Genomic DNA, 24146 nt, shown 5'->3' with positions numbered 1-24146 from the left:
GAACTTCAATGATTTCTTTGCAAAAGAATATCATAAAATTTATATCGTCCTAATTCGTGGAGTTTAATAAACAATTTGAAAACTTCTGATAGGGTCTTGCCATTAGCAACGGTACATTGTCCTGGAAACGCATACGAGGGAAATTTTGTTGAGTTATATTCTCAAAAATCCCTATTTTCTAGTCTGTGAAGTTTCCATGGATAAATTGAAAACGCTACCAAAGGGCCTCGCGGTTAGCAATAGAACATTGTCTTTGAGCCACAAACGAAAAATTTTTGTACATGTATATAGGTTAGGAAAAAATATTGGTATTAACTAAAACATGTTGTTCTCCACGGCAATTTCAACTACTATTCATTACGCTAGTGAAATTTGTCAAAAAGACATACGAAAACTTGGCTAAGTCATATCGTTTGTTTCTCACCATTTGTACATGTTTCATTATTATTACATGTTTCCCACGTCAGTAGTTGTGAGTATGAAATGAAATATGCGGCACTTTGATTTTTCAATCAGATAACAAACTATAAACAAAAATAAGCGGGAATGAAAATGAAAGAATGTCACTGTCCTGTTGGTTAATTTTGAATGATAACCAAATATTATATTATACAATTCCTAAAACAAGATTGTTTCATTGCTCATTGGAAATCAATTAATGTGAGAAATAGCGGAGTAATAGATGAAACTCACGCTGAGGGAACAAATTGAAGATTTACCGAACAACAAACATGACTAACGGTTCAAATAAACCAATGTTTATGTTACTGGGTCGTTTATCGATAGTATGACGCACGTACGCTTCAAGTCGTTGACAGAAAGAATGATTAGAAGGACGAAAACCTTTTTCATTTCCTTATCGGAATCTAATTTCAACGAAACGCGAAAATGACCAATTAATTTGCCGCATTTTCAGATGAATATATTATTCGTTCACCCACAAAACGTTTGAGATTTTGAGCAAAACAACAATTGCAGTCACTGAGTAAATAAGTAAAACCCTAAAAATCATATTTATGCGACAATACAATTCTTTCGCCCTATGCTCACCAGAACAAAACAACATATTTTCTATCTAACCACTAGCAATTACAGAAACACATGCAACCACACTTCCTCACCTAAATACCAGAGAAAAACAATCATGGATATGGAATTTCCGCGAATTTGGCATTTATTAATATTACAAACAAAGAATTTGCAAACCGTGGGCATATAAAATTTGCGCTGTATTGGGCATCGCACACAATGGATTCCTCCTAACCAGGCACATGTCAATAAGAAATTAAGAGAATCGAGGCAATATAATTATGAGAAAAAAAACATTGTTTATATAAGAGCGAATATAACGACCTTTTAGTCATCTCAGATAAGACAATTGAGGGCGACAGAATCGATATTTCAGCATTTCTTAGAAAAATTTTGTTGACAACTGTATTCGTTTAGGGCAAATTAGCGAATTTAAAAAGGAAAGCCGCACTTTGAGATTTATCACACAGCAAAGGAATGTTGCAATAACACGCTCTATGACGTCAATCGCAAATGGCGTGTGGCATTGTGAAGTATGAATCGTTGTGAAAGCATCCAGCCATAACGAAGACAACAAAACTCAAAAGGGAGACAAAAACGAATCAATCCACAAATTGGCAATTCTTGTGAAACCAATTTTGCAGGCTACACTAAGTTAATTATCAAGTAAACAAAGACCTTTCAAGACCCGTCAGTCATCCTAATATTCAGAATTCCATCATTAGTAAAAGTCACTAGACCATTACTATAAAAAGGGTTTCACTACAAATGTACAGCCAGCTTTCAATAAACAAATAGTTGTAAAATGTTAGTTACTGCTGCTGTTAGCATGCGATATATATTTCAGCTTGAAAGATTAGATCCAAAATGACAGAGAAAAACAATTCAAATCATCGAAAATTAATAAATTCTGTCTGGAATGTATAATATTGTTATGTGCGGAAAACAGAAGCGTGAAATTTGTTAATCTGGTTAAACCTAAACATAACCTTCGAATAGTGGGATAAGTCTGTTAAAAATTATGACACACAGAGCACTGACACCAAATGAGTCAAAGTTTGAGCGCAAGTTCAAGTCAAAATTCAGTCTAATGTGTCTAATTTCATATTTATAAACTTTGGAGAGAAATTTCAATGTTTTAACAAAGTGTGTACGTGACTTCCCCAGAGTAACAATTATCCTAAAAATATGACAAAATTATTTGAATTGAGTTTGAATGATACCCAAAATCTGTTGACTAGTGCAGGCAATTTATATAAAATTTATGAAATAATATAGTATAGATAACTACTCTATAAGTTCTATAAAAATACAAATTGAAAACTGCAAGTTAGATATTGAATGACATAGGCCTACATAATAGCAATGATATGTATAAACTTCAGAAAATTGTATATATTTTAACAAACTGGGCTCGCCGTACAAGCCATCACCCTCAGCTTCCCCCAGTAACAGTTACTTTAATTAATTGATGGAATCAGAACCTTAATTAATTATTGCAATCAGAAGATATAAGGAGTATTTGACTACAGAAGTAAAATTCTTTAATTAATATTTATACAGTAACTATGCTAATCTCGATGCAAAACTTTCAAGGTGTCAAAAATGTAAAAAAAATGAGTGAGAACTCGACTGATATACATAATAGCAAAATATACCTTGCGGTGAGACAAATAACCAAATGTTGACATTCATTAAAGGTAATGTACCGAATCATACAAGAGTAAACACAGGAGAGTACAGAGCGTTCTCCATAAGATCAAAGTATTTCAAGAGCTGAGTCATTGCGACAAATCCACATAAAACAGTTCTAACCTAACATCCCTTCCACCTCAAAACCTCAATGTATTACATGCAACTAATATAGCTCTGTGGTTGCAGCAGTTATTACGATTATTATTAAAAAAATGGACGGAATAAGAAGTATTGCTCATTAGTACAACACATAGCGCTGTCATCAACTTAGTACTATCGAAAAGAAAACGTCAATACAATGCACCTTCTGGAACTCCCTCATTTCTCACCTCATTATTCTAAACTGCTGAACAATCTAATAGTGAAACTCAAGATTTATCTTATGCTAATAACTTTGCTAGAGTCAGAAATTAAAACAGTTTTTTTTTAATTCATCAGATTTCAAAACACAATGATTTGCTAACCTGATACAGTTTAACAATATTAGGATGATTCAATTTCTTCATAATTTTAATCTCCCGATATATTTTATCCAGATTATCTTTGTCCAGCTGTGTCTTGTCCACAATTTTTATGGCAACCTGAAACAAAAATCACAGCAAATTTTAAAAAATTTTGTATGAATATGTTTAACAGACATTTAGAGACGCCGAAAGCCAAATAATTTAATATTCCAAATACATTATAAAATAATATTTTCGAATGGAAAATGTTGAATATATATTTTACATTCCGTCATGTTTAATAAAGAACACTAAAGAATTTAATGTATATCTAATATTAATTTGAACATACAGAAAAGATAATGTAAACTGTGTGTTTAATTAGTCTATATTATATGTGAGACTGCAATTGCTCAATATTAAAATTTATCAAATGAAAGTATTTAAAATATTTCTTGAGTTCAAAATATAGAATAATTAACTTTTATTTGTTTCTAATATTCCACTCGTTATGGACATCCCTGTGTTTATTCATAGTTATTCAAAAGATTTATATTTCAACGGAAATAAATGCCACATTTCAAAAATTCAGGGAAATTGGTAAAATTAAAAGTCATGTTCTCAAAATGTTGAGAAATGATTTCCATCTATTTTTAGAACTTGCCACCTGCATTTTAAGCGCAGGATTTAAACTTGTTGTCTTTAAATCCAACTTGCATACAAACTTTGCAACGACCCTTGAAACATTTGATGCGGAAGGGCAAAGGCGAAGCCACAACATAACACGAAAAAATACTAAAGTATTCAAATATGCATCAAAACAAGTTCAAAATCAAGACCATTAAAATTTATTTCTTTTTAGTTTAACAAGGATTTAAACAGTGGTTTTCAACCTTTTTCCTTTATCAATCAATAACTATAGCAATTGTTGATAGCTTTGAGGCCCAAATGAAAATGTTTCTATGGCTCACTGGTTTAGAACCGGTAGATTAGAAAGGGAAAATAAATTTTGAAACTTTCAAGTCAAACTCACTTTAAAGTACAGTCATAAATACAGGCCTTCAAAGAAACCAACCAATATTATATGTAGAAGCGCAGCATATAAGCATGCACCAAAAAAATGTGCTGGCAGTTAAAACTTCGAGTCCGTTGTATTGACTCAAAACAGTCAAGAAAACAGTCAATGATATAAAATCCAGCATAACTGGTAACTCTGGCTGAAACCTTGTTTTACTAGAAGGTAAGTTGACAGTAAACTGACAGAAGCTTGAAACTAACTGCCTAGAGAGTACAAGAAATGAAAACGTTTTTCCCTCCAAGAAAGTCGAAATGTTTCATAGGTTATCTTAGGACAAAAGTAACCCAAATTTAAAAATGATACTGCAATTATACAACTATTTAAAAATACAAATTCTTTCAATCAGTTGGGACATTTAGCAGAATTGACGTATTTAGAATTTTTTTAACAAACCCTTGGCAGACTGCTTGAACTGGCTATTTACGAACAATCAATATCTATTTTGGGGGTTTTATATGACCCATTGTACTTCGGTGACTGATATAGACCCCTACACTTAAATGTGGAAATGAATTCTTTTCACAATTTTTGGCCTTATCTCCAACCGCATACCCAAGAACTTAGTAGTAGGCTTGAGTTGAGGCTCATATTACATTTGCACCTGTGTGAGCCAGTTCATCTTCAATTCTGTTCTGTCATTCCCAGAGAGAAACAGCAATAATTCCTGCTTAATGACGCAGATAATTTGAAATGAAAAGTCGATATATAACTAACTACTCATGTTATTGACTGTATACTTGGAAGTTTCTAAACACCACAGACAGTCTTGAATACGAAATTATATTTTGAATAAAAGAGTGACTGTAGTAAAAACTTAAAAGTGACCATTTCTATACCAGTTGCGTTTTCAAATGTTTAAATATGTATCTGTGCAAATGGATTTCTGTATCAAGCAATAAATTAGGCGCAAGAAAATCTGGTATGAAAAAATTATTTTTTTCCAGCACGAATTAACATCTGTTATGGTGCAGGCTAGCATAAAAAAAGAATTCAGTATGTTCAATGGCATTAATATATGCATCAAAAAAATTTATGCAAATCATAAAAATATGATTCCTTATTAGTTGTGAAATAAGAGTTATCACAAACAAATTCTAATAAAAATAAATCCCATGAAACAAATACAACAGCAATTAGACTAAAAATTCCTTACAGTGTAATAGCTTACCAAAAAAATATATACAAATGCCAAAATGTTTTACTTACTTTAGTCCTTGTAACAACATGCATAGCAAGTTTGACAACGGCAAAATTTCCTTTCCCAATTGTTCGTTCGATTTCATAGCAACCGACTCTGTTTAATCCAGAAGACCGATTTGAGCTGAAAGGGCGACCAGTGGTCCCCGTGACTGCCCCTCGTCTCGACGCCATGTTCGAGTTTTTACACTTCGTAGTTGAAGTATAGAAAATTATAACAATTTTTATGAAAGTTGCAGGTAATGATCATGTTTTAAGTTCATCACTTCCAACCTGCTACTTCCAAATAGTACAGAAATATATTTGAGATCATTTAATATATATATATAATAGGATTCTGTGAAATAGAATATACATTAGTTAGCATTGTCATTAAGTAATAAGTGGCACAGTCACACAGAATAATTCTAAATATTAATACAATACTCAAATACGCACATGTTAGGACAATATAGGTTTTGGAGAGATAGCAAAATGAAAAATTGTCGAAACTTTCACTTTTACAGGTGTTTTTACATATTCAATCATAATAACCATCTGGAAGCAGCCAACATCATTAGGTCTACTCTACCTACCAGAAAATTTCACTTCCTATCTGTAATACTTTAATCCTATTTGGTAATACTAATAATACATAAGCTATTGATTAAAGAACATGAATAAACAAAACGATTGATCACATTAACGCTAACGGTAACAAGTGGAACGCAAATTACACGAAAATTAATTCTTTCGATATAATTCACAATGGAAACAATATAAGGAAGTAATTAGTAAGAATATTATTTTCTGAGATATTCTTATCCTGTTATTAAAATTACAGAGATTGTCTTACGGCTAATTACAGTATAAATAAGATAATAATACTAATCTATACACTGCTTTCTGGGTAGTTAAATAAAATTCGTCTATAATTTGATCAAGTAATTGTCCAATAAAGTACCATTGTGGGAAATATAAATGAGGAAATCTGTATACCTGGCAAATGTACGGTAAGTCATATAATTAGGATTTTAATTTGAATATATATTGCAGAAAAAAATGTAACTGGCCTGGTCATCACAAAGAAACATCCAAGGAATTATACTGATAGTTGTATTGTAGTTTAGAATCAAACTTATATTTGTGCAAGCGAGAAAGAGCAATACATAATATTCATATCAAGTTTTCCACTGATGTTTTTACTTAACACGATTCAAAAATGTTTACTTTCGAACACTTCTGAATAACATTTAATCAATGATTGAATTGAATCTGATTTATTAATTTAGTCAAAATCAATGCAACAACACTGTTTTCAAAACTTTTCAACAGACCATTTGTATTTAATTCAACCACCTACTAAACTAAATCGATCAATCACATAGCATTCAGCATTCCATTAGCGACAATATGTACTGCTCAATGTACTCTGAAGCAGATAGATTACACAAAAAAGGTGATTATTCATCTATAAAGTAGGTAGGTAAATAAATTGTTATGCAGTTCAGTTGAGGGCAACTCACTCACGTCTGTTGGAGAGTAACTTAGAGTAAGTCCCCAATGTCATTAAGGAGGGAAAGCGCAATATTAACTTGCAAACAAAACCGGATACAGAAATATATTGGCAAACAAATTCGGTCACCTCAATGCAAATAACTTTTCACCTATATTATACCTATCAAGTTATCTATTTCAGCAAGTAAAGTCTGACAGTGCAAGTTTTTAAATAGGACAAGATCAAAAAACAATTTCAACAAACAATGAGCAACAGTCTGCAAAGCCAACTCACAAACATACTTTCAAAATAAGCATCAAAGACTTCCCATGGTAAGATATAGTAACAATTTTTCTGAGAGTGAAGGGTCACAAAAACATCTACTAACACATAAAATGAACAAAATTATCCAGCGTAATCAAGCCTATTCTGTTTACAAAATTATTATGCAATTGACCAAAAAAGTAATTTTACAATATCTTATAACAATAATTTGGTTTCTGCGAGACTAACTACTTATCATTCTTCTCTGCTTTTATGCCGGTGGATGCATATTGGAATAATATATTAGTATATTGTAATCCTGATATGCAGGACAGCCGCAACCGTTCATCAATACTATTGTTATAATTTAAACAAAGCTTTTGTGTCTGAGTAAAGTACTTATTAACAAAGAGTGAAACAGAAAACAAATTATTCGATCGCATAACATAATGGTGATCTGAAAATTGCAGAATATAAAAAAGCAGACAGGAAGTCATTGCTCAGTATGAAACTCGACCTGCCGCATATAAACGTGAAATTTAACAACCAAGCAAATCGACGTTTGTTGAATCATAAAAGACAGAGTACTGACTACTGGCCATGTAGAAATCTTTCAATATAAAATAGATAAGAGTGTATGTAGAATGAAATTTTACTAATATACTTAAAAATAACAAAATCGAATTTTTTAAATTAAAAAATAGATTAGAGAAAAGTGTCTCATATTGATTTTTTTGTCTTATACCTAGAAATGCCACATTTTCCAAACCTACAATTTTCAAAGAATCTATATCTTTGGAAAATAATTTCGCAATATATATATATGAGAATAAGAAAACGGATACCACTATTAATTGAAGTAGTTTGCTACCAATCTAAACTTTAATACATCACTAGAACAAATCTTAATCACAATTCACAACATTAGAATGATTGAAACTAAAACAGCAATTCAAGCATGATGAAGAGTGTTTGCTCAATGCAAAACTAAAACTTTAAACATGTAATCTAAAATAATGTCTCTAACTCTCAATCAAAGAATAAACTCAACCCAGAAGCTAATATTTCTTATTATATAATCTGTCTACATTCATGAACTATAACTATATTGCCAATTTAGCATCACAAATAAAATTTGAAAAAAAGTATATATATTTCAAAATATCAAGCCAACTTTTTTCCTGCTTCCCCAACAACTTAACCAGCTTGAAATTTCAAAGCACCTCCCGTATATCCAAGTCAGTTGGAGTGACGTTAGAACAGCAGTCTAATAATCTATGCAAACACTATTAAACATGCAATTTATTAGATCCAAATGCCTTCACTCCTCGCTGACATCTGTGCGTAATCCAACTCACATGCATATAATAAACCTGATCAATACTGATAATGAGCTCCAGGTAATTGGTTAACTCATTAGAGAAATATAATGAGGTGGGGTGGCAATGCTCAACCTCTCTCTTGTGGCAAAGCGAGAGCGAAGACAAAACAGAAATTAAGCAAAAGCGAAACTATCAAAAATTCATATCTTATTAAGAAAAACATAATTGATTAACAAAATATATACCTAAATATAATCTTGTTATTACTACAATATAGTATATTTCCTCCTTTTTACAGTGATTCAAATTCAAGCATAAATATTAGTGGTTTACCTTATAAGCAGAAAAACATTTTCAACAAATTATATTTTTTATTAAATTCCCTTTTCAAGACTATAAATTTGATAAAGTCTAATATGGTTATTTCAGTAGTAATCAGATTCATCCTGTGACTAGATTCAGCAGGGTTTCACAAGCTACATCAGTAAAAAATTGGGCGCTCCTGGAGTATGCATACCAAGATGGCAGACACTGGGATGTAGTATGTGTACCAGGATAGGGTTAGGCCATAATTTTAGGTACAAGTACTACGGGTGTCACTTGGCTAGTCCATAAAACTCATAAAAGAACTGAAATAAGGAAAATTGGAAAAAAAATTATGGCCTAACCCTAACCTGGTACACATACTATTTTCCGGCGTCCGCCATCTTGGTACACATACTTTAGCAGTACCAAAAATTGAGGTATAATGTATTCACTTATTTACAGGCAACTTCACATCTTGATTCAAGCGATAGTACCATTATCGAAGACTCAAGCACATATTGTTTCATAATACAGCATTATGCTATTGTTAGTATAAGTATAGAAATATAGCTTCAATCCCGGTTCACATAACCACTGATAACACATCACTGCAGCTGCCCCATCCCGATATACAGACTAAATGAATGAATCCATATTTCCTGTGTATGTTGGAACGGGTAGTTCTGTCATATCCCTGAACCAAATGAATTATGAGCCTTGGGGACAAAATATAATTTTCATCCAATGTCTCACACTGAACGTCTTCCATAATCTCTTATGTTTTATGAGACAATCATCCTAGCAAAATTTAATATAAAAGAATAATTTACAAAAACCTCGGCTGTGTATATTCGCGTTCAACTGATATTTCCAACAACTAAAACCGCGAAATAAACCAGGCAATAACAGCCTGAACTGGAAAGCACAGCGACTAATCGCCTTTTTGTGAAATTGTCAAGTCTTTAAATGAAAATCCTATGACTCACTATCTCCACTAGTGATGAAGGCGATAATGCTTACTTACCGTAATTATCATATTCATATTTTTATTTGTTGTTGTTAATAAATGTTATAAATTTCGGGATAGTAGTGAATTTTCGAAATCAAATGTAACCGTCCACGTAACCGTTGGCCGGTTACGGCTTCCTCCGCCATCAAGTTCATACATCTGAAAAATAAAAAATAACTGGCTAACTCGTCCCATACTAGAGATGGTCTGGTAACCGGACGAGAGGCGTGGTTCGCCATATTATTAAGCCGTTTTATCGACTTTCCACTCCCCCCGAATAAATATGTAAATTCCATTCTATAATACAACTTAAGCATAATTGTCCTTGATTTTTCATATTTCAATACCCGAAATACTTTTTGCATTTATATATCCTTTTCTTTGGATCCTTTCCATGTATTTTCATTATGCATTTTGTTTTTGTATCAATCAATGCATAATATAGACATTTACATAAAACATAAAAAGCAAGTTTATTTACATAACATTAAAGGAGTCAATAAATACTGGTTACCGAGTAGGGCTGGACATATATTCGAATATTCAACTATTAAAACAGCAATTTGGGAACAGGTGACGTGACAGATCACATGGTAGTCGCTTTATTAAACGATTGAATTTCACAACCTACTTGCGATTTTCCGACGACAACACGAGTCTATACACGCGTCGGTAAATACCTAAGTGGTATTTCTCGCGAGTTCGAACAACGAAGAATAATTTTTTTTTCTGGTAGATGTCAATGGTGACAACCCAAATTTTCTAAATTGAAAAGCGGCAATACAAAATACAAAAAATAAAACGAATAACACCATAAGTTTTGTTTTATGATGTTCCGCGACCAATTAAAAACGCTTTTTTAGAAATTGCAAATTTCAAAATTTCGGATTCTACCGTAGTAAACGAATCAGGGCATTTTCCCTTAGGATTCATTGCTTAACTGCCTCCACATTGGTAAGTACAGTACTGGATCGCCGTAAGTGTTGTTCGAACAGCTCAGATTTGTCGAATTCACAAAAATAGGAATCAAAACAAAATATACCGGGCACCTTACTACGCATTTTTGTGTCCACGGATAGTCATGATATTGATCATGATATATAGTAGTACAGTATTGCTTTTATTTCGCAGCCGCAGATTAGAATGATCGCAATTAAATTAATTATAAAGCAAGGCGATGAATATGTATTTTTGATTTACTAATATACTTTGAATATATTTTTAATAATAAGTACTAATGAAGTTGTACTTTCTGGAAATTTAGAGCAGATAGTAGGATATTTCTAACGGCGATAACAAATTCGCAAGAAAATAGGAAGACATTTTGAATTCTCATCGTTGAAATTCTTTAAAATTTTGTTGTGTTTGGTTTTATTGCTTCTTCACACATAGTACGGTTGCAATAAACGCACATTGAGTCCTCGAAGGTTTTCACCGGTGAGAAAATAGTCCGCGATCAAAAAAGATTGGGAAACGCTGCTCTAGAACAAAGGTCTGCAACCTTCATTACAGAAGGGCCAGATAGGAGTAACTGGGTGAAGCCGCGGGCCGCACCTTTATTTGAGATAACCTTTCTAGTAGTTTCAGGCACAAATAGATTGTTTCTTTTTGTTATTAATCGTACGGAATTATTAGCGTTCCTTACAGAAAGGGTGAGTTAAAGCGCATAAATGCCTAAAGAAAACTGTTATTCAAATTTATTGTTACTTTAAACGAATTCAGTGAGAAACACGCACGTAACAGATCAACTAAACTAAAAACTCGTTTCGCGGGCACTCCATTCAAAATTGGCACTTCTCCGCGGGCCGTACAATTTCTCCGTGCTGCAATTTGTACTCTCCTGTTCTGGCAGATCAACGGTTCTATGATTAACTGCAGCTACGTTCTAAGAAAAACGGATGGGTGCAATTTGGCAAATCAGATGTCACTGTGAAGGTAATGGCAACGCACCCCATGTTTTCTGCAAAGTTCAAATCATGAGATGTCTTCAAAATAGAATCAGATGATCAATTATGTTCCACGGCATGAACATGCCACGACACTAGAAAAAGTGATGTCTACAAAACGATGAAAAAGAAATACAAACGCAACTGTAAGCGAAATAGATTCTCATTTACCTAACTCTCAGGAAGGAATGAAATATGCAACTCAGTATAATAAATTATATTTCATGGCAAATTATACAACGGTAACATAATGCAAACTTATTGCAAACATTGCAGAATGATAGAAAATGAAAATTTATACTTTCTATAACAGAAGCATATAATTCTAACATGTACTCGAATTGGATACATTTCCCAACATCAGTCTACACACCTGGGAAAGCTCTGAGCTGTCGACGTAAATCAAGCAGACAAATATCACCCTGAATATGGTGTAATCGAAGTATATTTTTTAGAAAAATCTCGTTTTAGTTGGTAATACCGCGTTAAATACTTTTCAGCCAACTTCTAATACCCTAAATTCACTCTTTTTATCGATGGAAACTTACATGCTAATATCAGAAACTTCATGACAAATGGTTCGAATTGAGATACAAAATGAAAGACTCCAGTTTCGTTTGTTCGAGCTCAAACATTAAAGCAAAGATCGCTAAAATGAAAATGACGTTTGCGCAAATTACAAGCTTCGGTTTGATCACAGAAAAAAGTTCGAAAAACTAATTTGTCAATGGTCCAAGATATTCTATTTTGACTATTCCAGGTCCAATGTTATTTACGCCAACACTGAGGCTACGTCCCTGTTGGGCATTAGCAAATGATCCTCCTCCGCCAGAATATCCTTCGTCAGGTCCGCCCCCACCTCCAGAATATCCTCCTGCTCCTCCTGATGCATAAGAGGCAGCTGATCCTCCTCCTCCAAATCCACCGTCTAATGTATTTCCTTTGCTGTCTTCAAATGTACCGCCGACTCCAGGGGCTTCTACACCTGATCCATGGCTTGTAAATGCCTTGGATGGTTCAACTACACCCCATCTCGAATCTCCAGATTCCGTACCGTCGTGCATGAAGCCTGCTCCTCCACCTAAAAAATTATACATTGCGAGTTAAAAGCCTGATTTTTGTGGTTATTTCGTGATTCGTTTGCATTCGTATAAGATAGATTTTTTCATATTTGATATTTATCACGATGAATGGAAAAACCGGTTACTAGTCCATGTTGAGTATATATGGGATAGTTAGTCAGATATTTGATCCAGATGCATATATATACTGACTGACATCTGTGCGTGATAATTTAGATGATTTTAATGCCCAAATCCAACTAATCCGACGGAACAAAACAAAAGTTCATTCAATAAGAGAATATTATTAATATTATTTCATATTATGCCGAAGGTTTATTAAACGGAAGTGCGGACTTTCGCTGGCAACCATAGTACATGGGCCAAAACGAAGGTTTTACACTAGTGAAACACGGTCCTATATTCTTAAACAGCAAAAAAAATACATAAACTATAAACAAAACTATAAAAAGATGCCCATGAAATACAACAACAATATTTTAAATTTGTACTACCAGGGGTGTTTCTCCCAACTGCTTTTCCTCCCCTCTCCCCTCCTTGTCCGTCTTTACCACCATGTCCGTAGTTAATTCCAACTTCAGATCCATCTTTTCCATCTGTGCTGGCACTGGCATCAGTGATCTTAATAAAGCAAGGATGATAATTAGTGACGTGTAGTAAGTTCAGAGTTCACCAATTCAGGAATATAGAAAAGTGTTTCTAATTAAAATCGCTATAACAAGTAACAGTTTAGGTAACAATCACTGTAATTGTAACGAAGTTTAGCAAGTTTTCTTCGGAATTCTGAATTTTCGGGGTTGAATTTGAAAATGCAGACTCACAATGATGATGAAAAAAAGTCAAAATACCCTGCCGCAACTTAATAAGCATTAAGCTCACTAACCGATTTTAACAGTTTAGCTTACATTGTTATTATTAACATTTTTCTTCGATCTCAAAAATCGGGCCAAAATTTTTTTGTTTCAACTTGGGTCGTAAATCGGGCTCGATTGTTCCTTTTTTTCGGCTGCACAACAGTGATGAAATTCGTATAAGCAATTTTTAGAAGTTATTAAATTGAGCAAAAGTTACAAACCTTTAATCTTGCAGGAGCAGTTCTTGTAGCTGAACATCCCCCACCTCCTGCCACAACTAGGGGTTGATCAACCCAGTCAACAAATTTAACGACAAAAGTTGCTCCCGAACCACCATAATATGGCAGATCTGGTATTCTTGAACCTTTCTGTCCTACAAGAACCTATAAATGAAAAGAGCGAAAGTAATATATTGTGTTATTGATAAAAATGTAAAATTTTGTCAAAACACAACATGGAGCGGTTCGGACTTTATGCTTTATTAGACATGATGCCAATCTGGTGCTACAAAATCGGAGTTGCGACATCGCTCTTTTTCGTAATAAATTAGTCAATCGATTTCAAGTTGTTAATGATAAAAATGGTTCACACTTCACACTTTATATTTTTAAATTTTCTCCGAGTTCTATTAGATCCGATATTCACTGAAAATTTCGCTGTTTTATTTCAATTTATGGGAACATTGTATTTATTCCGACAAGTGTTTCCGCTCCCGTCACTGCTATCCTTCGTTTTGTTCTGCGGACTCGGCGGGCTTGCAGTACAGTACTAGTTATTGATACCGATTAGCATGCGGCTTGCGCTAATCAAGCTATCTGACGTAGTCATTGACCCTCGTCTTCAAATATATATTTGAGCATTGCTTTATTGAAATATAAAATGCCGTCACGATGTTTCGCATTTAGTAATGTATACTATGAAGCTAATAGAATTATATTCTCTAAATGTGAAGTACCAACCTTTACGACATTGTCCTGTTTCAAATCAAATTCTCCACTAACAGTAGCACCACGTCCCGCAGTATGTTGCAAATGTTGTTGTCCTGCAGGTCCTTTAGCTTCAATTTTATATCTACCGCTCTTAGGAACAATCCAAAATTGAGTGCCGTCTTTTACTGTCACTTTCAAGTTAGTATTTTTATAAGTGTGATTACACATTTGCTCCGTCGGGCCAAACCTTCCGTGCGTTTGGCCACAGTCTGTGAAAATATATAAGTTCATGTTGCCGTGTGGTTGAAGAGCGACTGCGGTTCCTCTTTGTTCTGCACGTGTATCATTCTTAGCTTTGTTGTCTAGTATTATATTATTATTAACACCCCCAGCTATAGCAGTTGTCATTTGGCATCTCATCTCTATCGGATCTTTTCCCTCGTCTTGCAAAATCTAAAACAGTTGAATAATTGCTATTACTACACCAAATCAGTTCAGCTCGAAATGATAATTAGAAGTGTCCTTGGCACTCCCGAAGAATGTGAACCAAGATGGCGGACACCGAAACGTAGTGTGTGTACCAGGTTAGGGTTAAGCCATAATTTCAGGTACAAATATTACGGGAGTCACTTGGCTAGTCCCCGAACTCGTAACAGAACTAAAATAAAAAAAAATTGGGATAAAATTATGGCCTAACCCTAATCTGGTACATATACTACGTTCCAGTGTCCGCCATCTTGGTTCACATACTTCGGGAGTACCGAGTTCTTTATATTTTTGATTATATAAACAATATTTTATTTACGCCCTTGATCAGGTCTACTAAGAGTCGAGTGAGAAAGGTGGTAGCTTGTACTCAAACTAACAACACCTATATACAACAAGTAATTGCGATTGTATATACTTTCAAATCAGGTATCGTTTAGATGTATTGATAGCCCTCATTAATATGATACGCTTGCGTGTTTTTCCGCATATGGTGGTCAATAACGTAAAATAACAAAATAAACTCGGCAAAAAAATCTGATTATTATATATATTGGATTGAAGAGTCTTGCATAACGCTAACACATAAGTATTTCTGCAAAATTTCGTCTGATCGAGGCCTGACTTCTTCAGACTAGCATAATTCAACTTAGCTGTTCAACTTAAATTCGTGTTAGTCTGTAGCAAGACTCTTTTATTAAATACAGTAGCCATATTCATTCTAGTCACAGCCTCTTTCCAATATACGCGTACGGATATACTCGCGCAAAAGCATATGGCAAGGAAAGGTAGTAAGCCTCTCGTAACCCCAGCGGATAGGTATTCTATATGTGTCTTTTAATATTCATACCATGTAATTTCCAGACTTCGTAACACCGGATTTTTGTAGTGCTTCACACGATGGTACCGGATAACCGACGTCCCATTTGCAATACAATGGTCCGACTGTAGACTTTCCTCTTTCTCCATTATCTTCGGAAACGTCTCCAAAATTAATTTGAGAAACAGGTAGTACGTTTTTGTCCTTGAGAAAACCTGAATTAAAAATATTACATGAGGAAATGCTGGCCAGGATTTGTCATTCGATATATTGAGAACAACATTATTTTACAGGGTATTTCCGATTCCATTTATTTCAGATAATATCAAAATGGAATACTTTCAGTATTCCAAGATTTGTGCGTTGGCTGAATGTTTCGAAGTGTCTAATTGTTAAAAAAAAGAAATAAAAAAAAAAAAATTTATGATATCAATGCTTTACAGTCAATAAAAAATAGACGAACAGTGCTCTCTAAATATTGTCAAATAACATATTAATAGCGTTCACATATTAAAAGTTATCAGATTTCAAGCACCATTGAATACATTCAATTCTGTACGGCGTTTAGAAGGATGAAATTCCTAAATTGACTACGTGGTAGTTTCTATATTTCCGACAATAACAAAAAAATTCAAATGATATTTTCAACAGAAGAACATATAATTGATCGCTATACCACAAACCTTGATCATACAGCCAGGCTTCGGAATCTGCATCACAATTACAAACTTCATTTTTATCTGCACAACTTCCAGTTTCACCACAAGCACACATGTTGCTACCCGGTGTTGCTCCGCCCCAGTAGTACATTCTCTTGCCTTGTCTTGACACCCACCAACCAGTTCCTAAAATGTGTACAATTACTTTAATGGTAAGTGTATCTCGACAAACAATTTTAATTGCAGGCGGAGGGTTTTAAAGTAGGGGCCGTTCAATTGGTGATTGGAATGACATATCTATCCTTCTGACTATTCCTAACTATCAATGACACTAATTTTGATTATTTGAGTCTGTGATGAGGTGGAATCAACATTGTAGTTGTATCATTTTAAAAAATTCATAAAATGCGTAAAATGGATGTTCAAAAAACAAAAACAAATAAATAAACTTTGAAGAAATAGAAAGGACGTGTTGCGTAAGTTATTCATTTGAAATTATATAATCAGAATAAAATTCGAACAATTATATATTGGTTGAAATTTAGGGGCCGCTGTTTAAAATCGAGGAAAAAACTTTCTGTTTGGTGAATAGTTTTTTGATTGAGATTGTGTTCAGAATTGCATTACATCGAGTCTACTTTTTGCCTAAAATATGACTCCGCTCACACCCGTGCGGCCCGTAATTTGCGTTTATAGATAAGGCTATATGTTTATTTCTATTACCATCTTTCAGAAGTTTTGAGTCGTAACAATCGTATCTGAGAAATTGTTCACACGCTGTAGATATTTCGATGAGTTTTGCAATTTGATCCATACTGACACCTTTGTAATCGATTGGTTGTGAAAGACATCCGGGCTTCTCACATCCAACGACTGCTGTGTTTGGCTAAAAAAGTCCAAATTTTCAAATTAATTCCAACTTTGTTAAAAAATTTATTATAGATGTGGTGCGAAAACGATATTATTTATGTTTTATTCATCACATCTTGTGTATTATAAAACGTTTCATATCTGTTTCCGGTCACAGCTCATCAGGGAAACGAAATAATTGCTGGAATAATTTTAATGAATCGGTTCAGTTGAATATTCCCTTTCATTTATCATTGGCAATTGCTTTCAATTCTCCCATCAACCTCCAGTAAAGATTCGGTAGAAAAGTGCAATACTTACTGTATGTGTGTGCTGTACAACCGATATTCCTGTAGTTGGATCTGAATCCATGTCACAATAAACAAGGAAAGGTTCAACTCCGCCTTCGCCGTCTGGATCGATCATAGAGTAACCGGACTTCTTGTATCCCATTCTCTTGATGGCCGCACATGATGGCAAATGCTTGCTGATGGCCGAGCAGTTTTTAGCGCTCTGCAAAATATAGAAAATGAATTTATTCCACTTTAACCAAAATATAATATAGGCATTATGGTTTTATATCAGCTACTTCGATGATGGCTAATTTCATCAATGAAAACAAATGTTTATTATCGCAGTAGTGCATTAACATACAAAATAAATTTATTTTCCCACAGCTGGAAAGTAAATGTTTTAAATTTGGTCGTGTGTACCATACCCAAAAAGCCAGATTCTAATAATCAAGTAAGAAAAAGCGATGTCAATTCAAGAGAAAGTCAAATTTTTCAACTCAACAAATACTACAATAAATACAAATGAGATATCATCATTGACGTTTGGGTATATATATGCATACCCAAAAATGCCAGATGTGATATTGTTATGAAATAAAGCGATGTAAATTCGAAAGGAAATCCGAACTAATGGAATGTGACTAAGGAAATGAATACTCAAATATCACTAAAACTTGATACATTGTGTCGATTATAATCTTTCTACGTATTTGTTAGTCGCCTCCAAGTACCATAATGTGTAATTTCAGACTTTGGTCTCATATTTCCAGACAAACATATCGTTAACCTTTTATTTATTGATTGTGTTTATCTTTAGGCGAGGTCTTGTGACCTTGTTTGACAAAACTTTTACTTTTTTTACAAGATATAGGGATTGAATGATTTATGAAACAATTGAATACTTTTCAAATCGACTGAGCTATTTGAAGGCAAGTTCTATTTGAGAGGAAAATAAGTTCTTGGTCGATGTTGTCTCTACCGTATGTCATTCTACTAAATCATACCAAACTGGGTACTTCCGTAGTGTGTGTACCAGGTTGGGGTTAGGCCATATTTTGATTCCTATTTTCCCATTTTTAGTTCTCTTCAAGTTGAGTGACTGTCTGTGTTAGCCAAGCGAATATACCCCCTGCCCATACGTTTCAGTCCCTTCACACAACTTGATGTAAAGTAGGCGAACAGAATTATTTACCTCCATATTGGTACAACACTTCTGAAGCATCCCAAACTGTTTTGATATTATTAACTTACTCGCAATGTCTTGACTCCGCTTTGTAATTTGTCGTAATCTGTTTGTAATTTCTCCATTTCTTCCCGAACTCTGTTAAAATCGTCCAGAAGTTTTGTGTAATTTCCTTGCAATGGCACATACTTGGCTTGAATACCTTGAAGCTGGCTTCTTGCGTCTTCTAATTCAACAGTCAGTTGCAATCGCCTTCATAAAATAGATCAATGTTAGTTATGAGATAATATTTTTATTCTGTGTTATTATCACGCGAGTCAATTGCGATGCATGGTTTCATATAAAACAAAAAGACATCTTCGTATAATCAGGTTACGGATTAGTTGAACTGAACTGTCTGTTTTATTTGAATTGTAGGAGGTAATACAATTCCAACGCCGACAAATGTGAGCAAGCCTGAATTATACACCAAATTCTATTTGCTTTTAAACCAGTGGTTCTCAAGCGGTGGGGCGCGCCCAACAATGGGGTCGTAGACAATTTTTTAAAATGGCGGGAAGCTAATTAAAAATAAAAATATTTATTAGATTTGATCTTGACCGCGTCATTTTGATTATATATATTTCAAAATTTTACAATTATTTCCTAATTCTTGTTTCATCCACGTGTTTTCAGCATGTTTGTTTTTGAATAAAACATATTTTCGCTAGTTATTTTCGAGGTGGGCCCAAGACTTGACAAATTCTAAAAATGGGCGAAGCTTAAAATTTTGTGAGCCACTGTTTTAAACTACAGTATACACCCAAAGCGAGAGATTGCACCGGTAGTATATATATTCCACATCAGCCTGTCATTGACCTGATTACTAAGTGGTCAATAAATGTGGCTGATGTAAGTTTGACAAAATAGATTAACTAAAACGACCCGTGTATAAGAACTGTTTGGAAGTTAAAAAAAGAGAACCATTTTGACTCTCGAGAGCGTAACCAGGTAAAGTAGTAGATGGCTATAAATGCGTGATAATTACGTAGGTACTATCAAGTCAATTTTATTTTGTCCAACCAGTAAAAAAACAATCACATACATTATTCAAAAAAGAGGTATTCGAACAATTTTACTGTGGAAGTGAAGGCGTGGGGAACAAAATATGGTTATCGAGCAGCGACACCCAAGGTTCTTATATCTAGTTAAAAAATCGGGTAATTTAATTATATACTGTCATTGAAAATCATCAAATGAATTGAAAACAGGACAGTTTCAACACTTGCAACAACATCATATATATATACGTGGGGATAATTCTTACTTATTCTCCTCTGCGTCTTTTTCGGCTTGTAATCGTTGAGCGTCTGCAACCAATGTCGTTCTCTCTTGTTCGAGCTGTCGTACATGAGCTTCTAATTCGCCGATTTTGTGCCAACTTTGTTTGTTTTCTTGTAAAACGCTTAATACTGCGGTCATCTCTGTTTGTCGTCTTTCCAAATCTTTAAAACAAATTATTCATTTATTTATATTCTGCGGTCTGTGATAGCGAAAATTGGATTTGGCGACAACACACTGAACTGATAATGTTAACTTTGATGAAATGAACATGTCAATTAACGAGGTAGTTCTTATTCCCAGATCACAAATCATGAAGCCCAAATGCTATATACACATGACTTGCCGCTTGTGTATGGACTTTGTCGGCGATGGCATGGGTGCAATCATTTTATGAAGGACATTTTTGACGATAATCCATGTAATACGTAATATCAAACTTGAATTATTCAAATAATGAATACATAAAAAATACGGTCTTTCGGAATTTGACTCGTCAGAAAGATTGCATTCGTCAACATTTTTCTGTTGATACATCATGACAATTGTAGTTGGAGTAAGTCACTGAGCTTTCTAGGAATTCACGCAGATTAGAACATGACTAATTATCTATTTAAAATATAGAACAGCATACCTTTTATTTTATCTGACATTGCCTCGACTGTCGATTTTAATCCCGGACATTGATCTCTGTCTTTCTTTGGGACAACGAAACTAAAAACATAAATCAGTATTATCTTTCGAGTTTTAGAGTTCTGCGTCGTAGAAATTCTTTTATACATAAAGGCTTTGATAAAAAAAATTGCGTGTCCGTACAATTGGAATTGGGTAAATTTGAACAAATACGACTTGAAGTTACAAAATAACTATATTTACTTCGATGTTTCGTCATATTAAACATAGGTAATAAACATAGGCGTTTTTTAATGATGTATATCAAGCGAATTCAACAAGTGCTAGGTCATCTTGTATGCATCATATTATTTTCGATGCTCCCGAAGTATTCGTACCAAGATGGCGCACAACCTGAACATAGTATGTGTACCAGGATAGGGTTGTCCATGTTGTGCGTTATTTTGGTACGAATACTTCGGGAGTGTTCCATTACATTTTAATCTTGTTGCACCATGACAATTGCACCTGCATACTATTACATCTATGAAAATTATTTTTGTTTTACGGATATTTTAACCCATACTAACCCTAACCCATGGGTTTTGGCACCCGCATAGAGATTGAACCCGCGGATATACACATGGGTTAAAATGTACATGGGTTCAAATGTACGGTCACCCTTCGGGAGCACTTTATTTTCAATATTGTTATCTTCTGAATACATGTCGTAGCATTTTCATATAGATATACCTCAGTTTCTGAGATCTTCTTCCAGTCAATTTGCTTCTATTTTTTGGTATTTTTGTTTATTCAAGTTAAAATTTGCGGTTGACTTATCCTTATTACTTACCGCGATATTTTACAGTTTACACTTTGCTGTAATCCCTCAGAGAATGTAAGTTTTGTTCATTGTGAATTTATGAAATCGAATTGTTTTACTAAATTTAACCGCATTGAAACTTACTCTATTAGAGTTTACATTTCTTCAAAAAACAACATGTTGTTACAGTTAATTTATGAATATGTTATAGCCACGCGAAAGTAATTCAAGTTCTTGAGAATTGCGGTTTCACGTACTTCGCGTCAACACGGCATTATAAATTTATTATCGGCTTATTAATGGCTTTCAATTTCTCAGTGCTTAATTTTTCTTACAATAGAGAAAATTAGTATTAGGTAGTTTACAACAATACGTCATGGTCATAAATGTCCATCAAAAATCGTTTGTTACAATTCAAGTTTTCCTCCGACGGGAAATAGTACTCGAGGTAGTAATATTATCATTATCACTCATTGTACCGCCATATAATTTTCCTCGTGAGCCCGGAGGGCATTGGTATAATAACCAGCCCTACTGGTTTTAAGTTATGGAACTAATTGCGACCATTAAAAATTCCCATTCCGATAACTTTTAACGGGGGTGCAATACGATATTTACAACCGGACACGTCTGAAATTAGTAGATGTTAATTGTTCCGGAATACACACGTTACGGCATGTGAAAGTCGCACTAAGTTTGCTCCGGATATGGATTCTAACAACAAAAACTTAATCCGTGTTTTGATGATTGTGTGAAAATGGATTATGTGGCTACGACGCCAATAACTACCGTTTTTATGACATATTTTTGCTTGAAGTGGACAACGCATTATATGGATTTTGAAGAAAATGTTTTCCAATCAAAACTAATCATTTGCCGAGGAGATGTAAGATATCATTGAATGTTAAAAAATCTGGCCTCGCACTCAGATAATGATTATCATATTTTATTATTTGGACTGTTTTAAATCGGAGCTTCATATCTATCGTCTTTTATGTTCAACATGATTCATTTATATACAAATATTTAGACCAGAAAAACAATTTAAAGTGTATTTCAAATTGTTCTACTTTTCCTATTATTGTGTCTAATAATATACATTGTCTAGTCATTGAATTACCAATAATCAATGTGGAATACAGATATTTCATTTATGATATTTCATGTATGATATTTCACCAATCTTTACCAAACCCTGAAAATGAAGGCCGTTTTTTGCAATACGTGTACTTTAAATAAAAATAATAAAATGTATTTAGATGCTTATCAAACAACAATCTTTATACAGAACCTAAAACTTTGGCATCGTGATTCAATTTGTGTCAGAATTGTGAATTGCATAATTTATCATTTTACATACAAAATTCAATCAGGTAGTGATCATTTCACTTTACTTATTATTCGTTTAAAAATATTTGCTTGTAAGATAGTGTCTAATATTAAGATGGACAAATCAAAAGTACGCGCATACATCAAAAATAAAATAACATGCATACCAATAAGATATATTCATGATATACAATTCGTTTCTCTATAGCGCATTCGTCATGAATTTTCGAATGATACATCGGAATGGTACGCATAAGTAGTACATCACAGTATCATCTAATCAATGATTAAACTTTTCAACGTCCCTCTGTATTTTAATACTTATTGCCTTTACTTTAAATGATTGTTTTAGCATTCGCATACCTGTAAACACATTGGTCTTCTTTTGTATATCGATTCAAATAGCCAGCATAGTATCCGGGAGGTTGCGTTGAAGTACTTTGTCCATGATTCCCGCTCACAAACAGCAAGATACACCCGACCACTGCCGTGAAGGCAAAACCCCTCATGTTTGAGTTATGATTAAAATAATACTATGACCTCATATGCTCTATGAAAAATAAGGAATAAGTCCATCATATTTGGAGCCTTCAGTTTATATTCTATTATTGTGGAGTATGTGGATTTCAACCAATGTTTGATGTTTCTGACTGCAGTCCTAGCCATGCTTTGGATTCGAGTTCGATGTTTTAATCAGTATCAACCAATACGACAAAATGTTTTTCACTTATGCTCCGTCCCATTGATTCAATTGATAGTTGAGATGTTCCAACGAAAGTGAAGTTTTTTTGATTATGTCATTGCTACCTCATAGTCTATATAGCGCAAAAAAACTTAACATTATGTTTTGGTATTGTAGAATTTGAAACTAATTTTAAAAGCATGACATGATATGGAAAATGCCCTCCAGTCTCTATTCAGTATAGATAGATTCAATCTATTCATGATAGGTTGTTCTGTTACTTAGTATCTTAGACTCGTCATTTCCCGTAGGCTATATAATTTATGATGCCACTATATCACAATCTCAAAATGTGTAAATACAATGAAAGTACCTTGGTAAAATATGGAAACTCTACTCGAGCAAATGGTATCCTAATTCTGCCATGGTTTTGCCCAAGAAAAACTTCATTGGGGTTCA

General features: G+C 33.9%; 2 protein-coding genes across 2 annotated transcripts in view; both read right to left on the bottom strand.

The window, feature by feature from the left end:
- LOC120326923 (uncharacterized) overlaps positions 1–5781 on the bottom strand; it is a 64807-nt gene extending 59026 nt beyond the window's left edge. The window contains exons 1-2 of the mRNA XM_078111482.1: positions 5452–5781; positions 3189–3305 (exon numbers count right to left, since the gene is read on the bottom strand). Of these exons, the coding sequence (XP_077967608.1) occupies positions 3189–3305; positions 5452–5616 (282 nt within the window). The 5' untranslated portion in view covers positions 5617–5781. The remainder of the gene's footprint in view (positions 1–3188; positions 3306–5451) is intronic.
- A 6187-nt stretch (positions 5782–11968) lies between these two features.
- LOC120326310 (uncharacterized) lies at positions 11969–23565 on the bottom strand. Its single transcript, XM_039392570.2, has 12 exons — positions 23369–23565; positions 20876–20955; positions 20228–20405; positions 18990–19173; positions 17767–17958; positions 17320–17482; positions 16621–16782; positions 15968–16152; positions 14662–15084; positions 13924–14085; positions 13343–13469; positions 11969–12847 (listed from the first exon to the last, which is right to left on the bottom strand). Exons 1-12 carry the CDS (start codon positions 23512–23514, stop codon positions 12483–12485), a joined length of 2367 nt encoding a protein of 788 aa, XP_039248504.2. The 5' UTR covers positions 23515–23565; the 3' UTR covers positions 11969–12482.
- Positions 23566–24146: the final 581 nt, after the last annotated feature.

This window comes from Styela clava, chromosome 4 (genome assembly GCF_964204865.1).
Source record: "Styela clava chromosome 4, kaStyClav1.hap1.2, whole genome shotgun sequence".
NCBI classification, from domain to species: domain Eukaryota; kingdom Metazoa; phylum Chordata; class Ascidiacea; order Stolidobranchia; family Styelidae; genus Styela; species Styela clava.
This window is presented reverse-complemented; position numbering and strand designations above follow the sequence as displayed.

What these genes read in the sequence shown, in the direction of transcription:
- LOC120326310 (XM_039392570.2), bottom strand. Translation starts at nt 23,514, where the DNA reads ATGAGGGGTTTTGCCTTCACGGCAGTGGTCGGGTGTATCTTGCTGTTT. An exon ending in TTGTACAGCACACACATACA is followed by an intron (nt 17,483 to 17,766) that starts GTAAGTATTGCA and finishes GGACTTTTTTAG; the next exon opens with CCAAACACAGCAGTCGTTGG. An exon ending in AACAGGACAATGTCGTAAAG is followed by an intron (nt 14,086 to 14,661) that starts GTTGGTACTTCA and finishes TTTCATTTATAG; the next exon opens with GTTCTTGTAGGACAGAAAGG.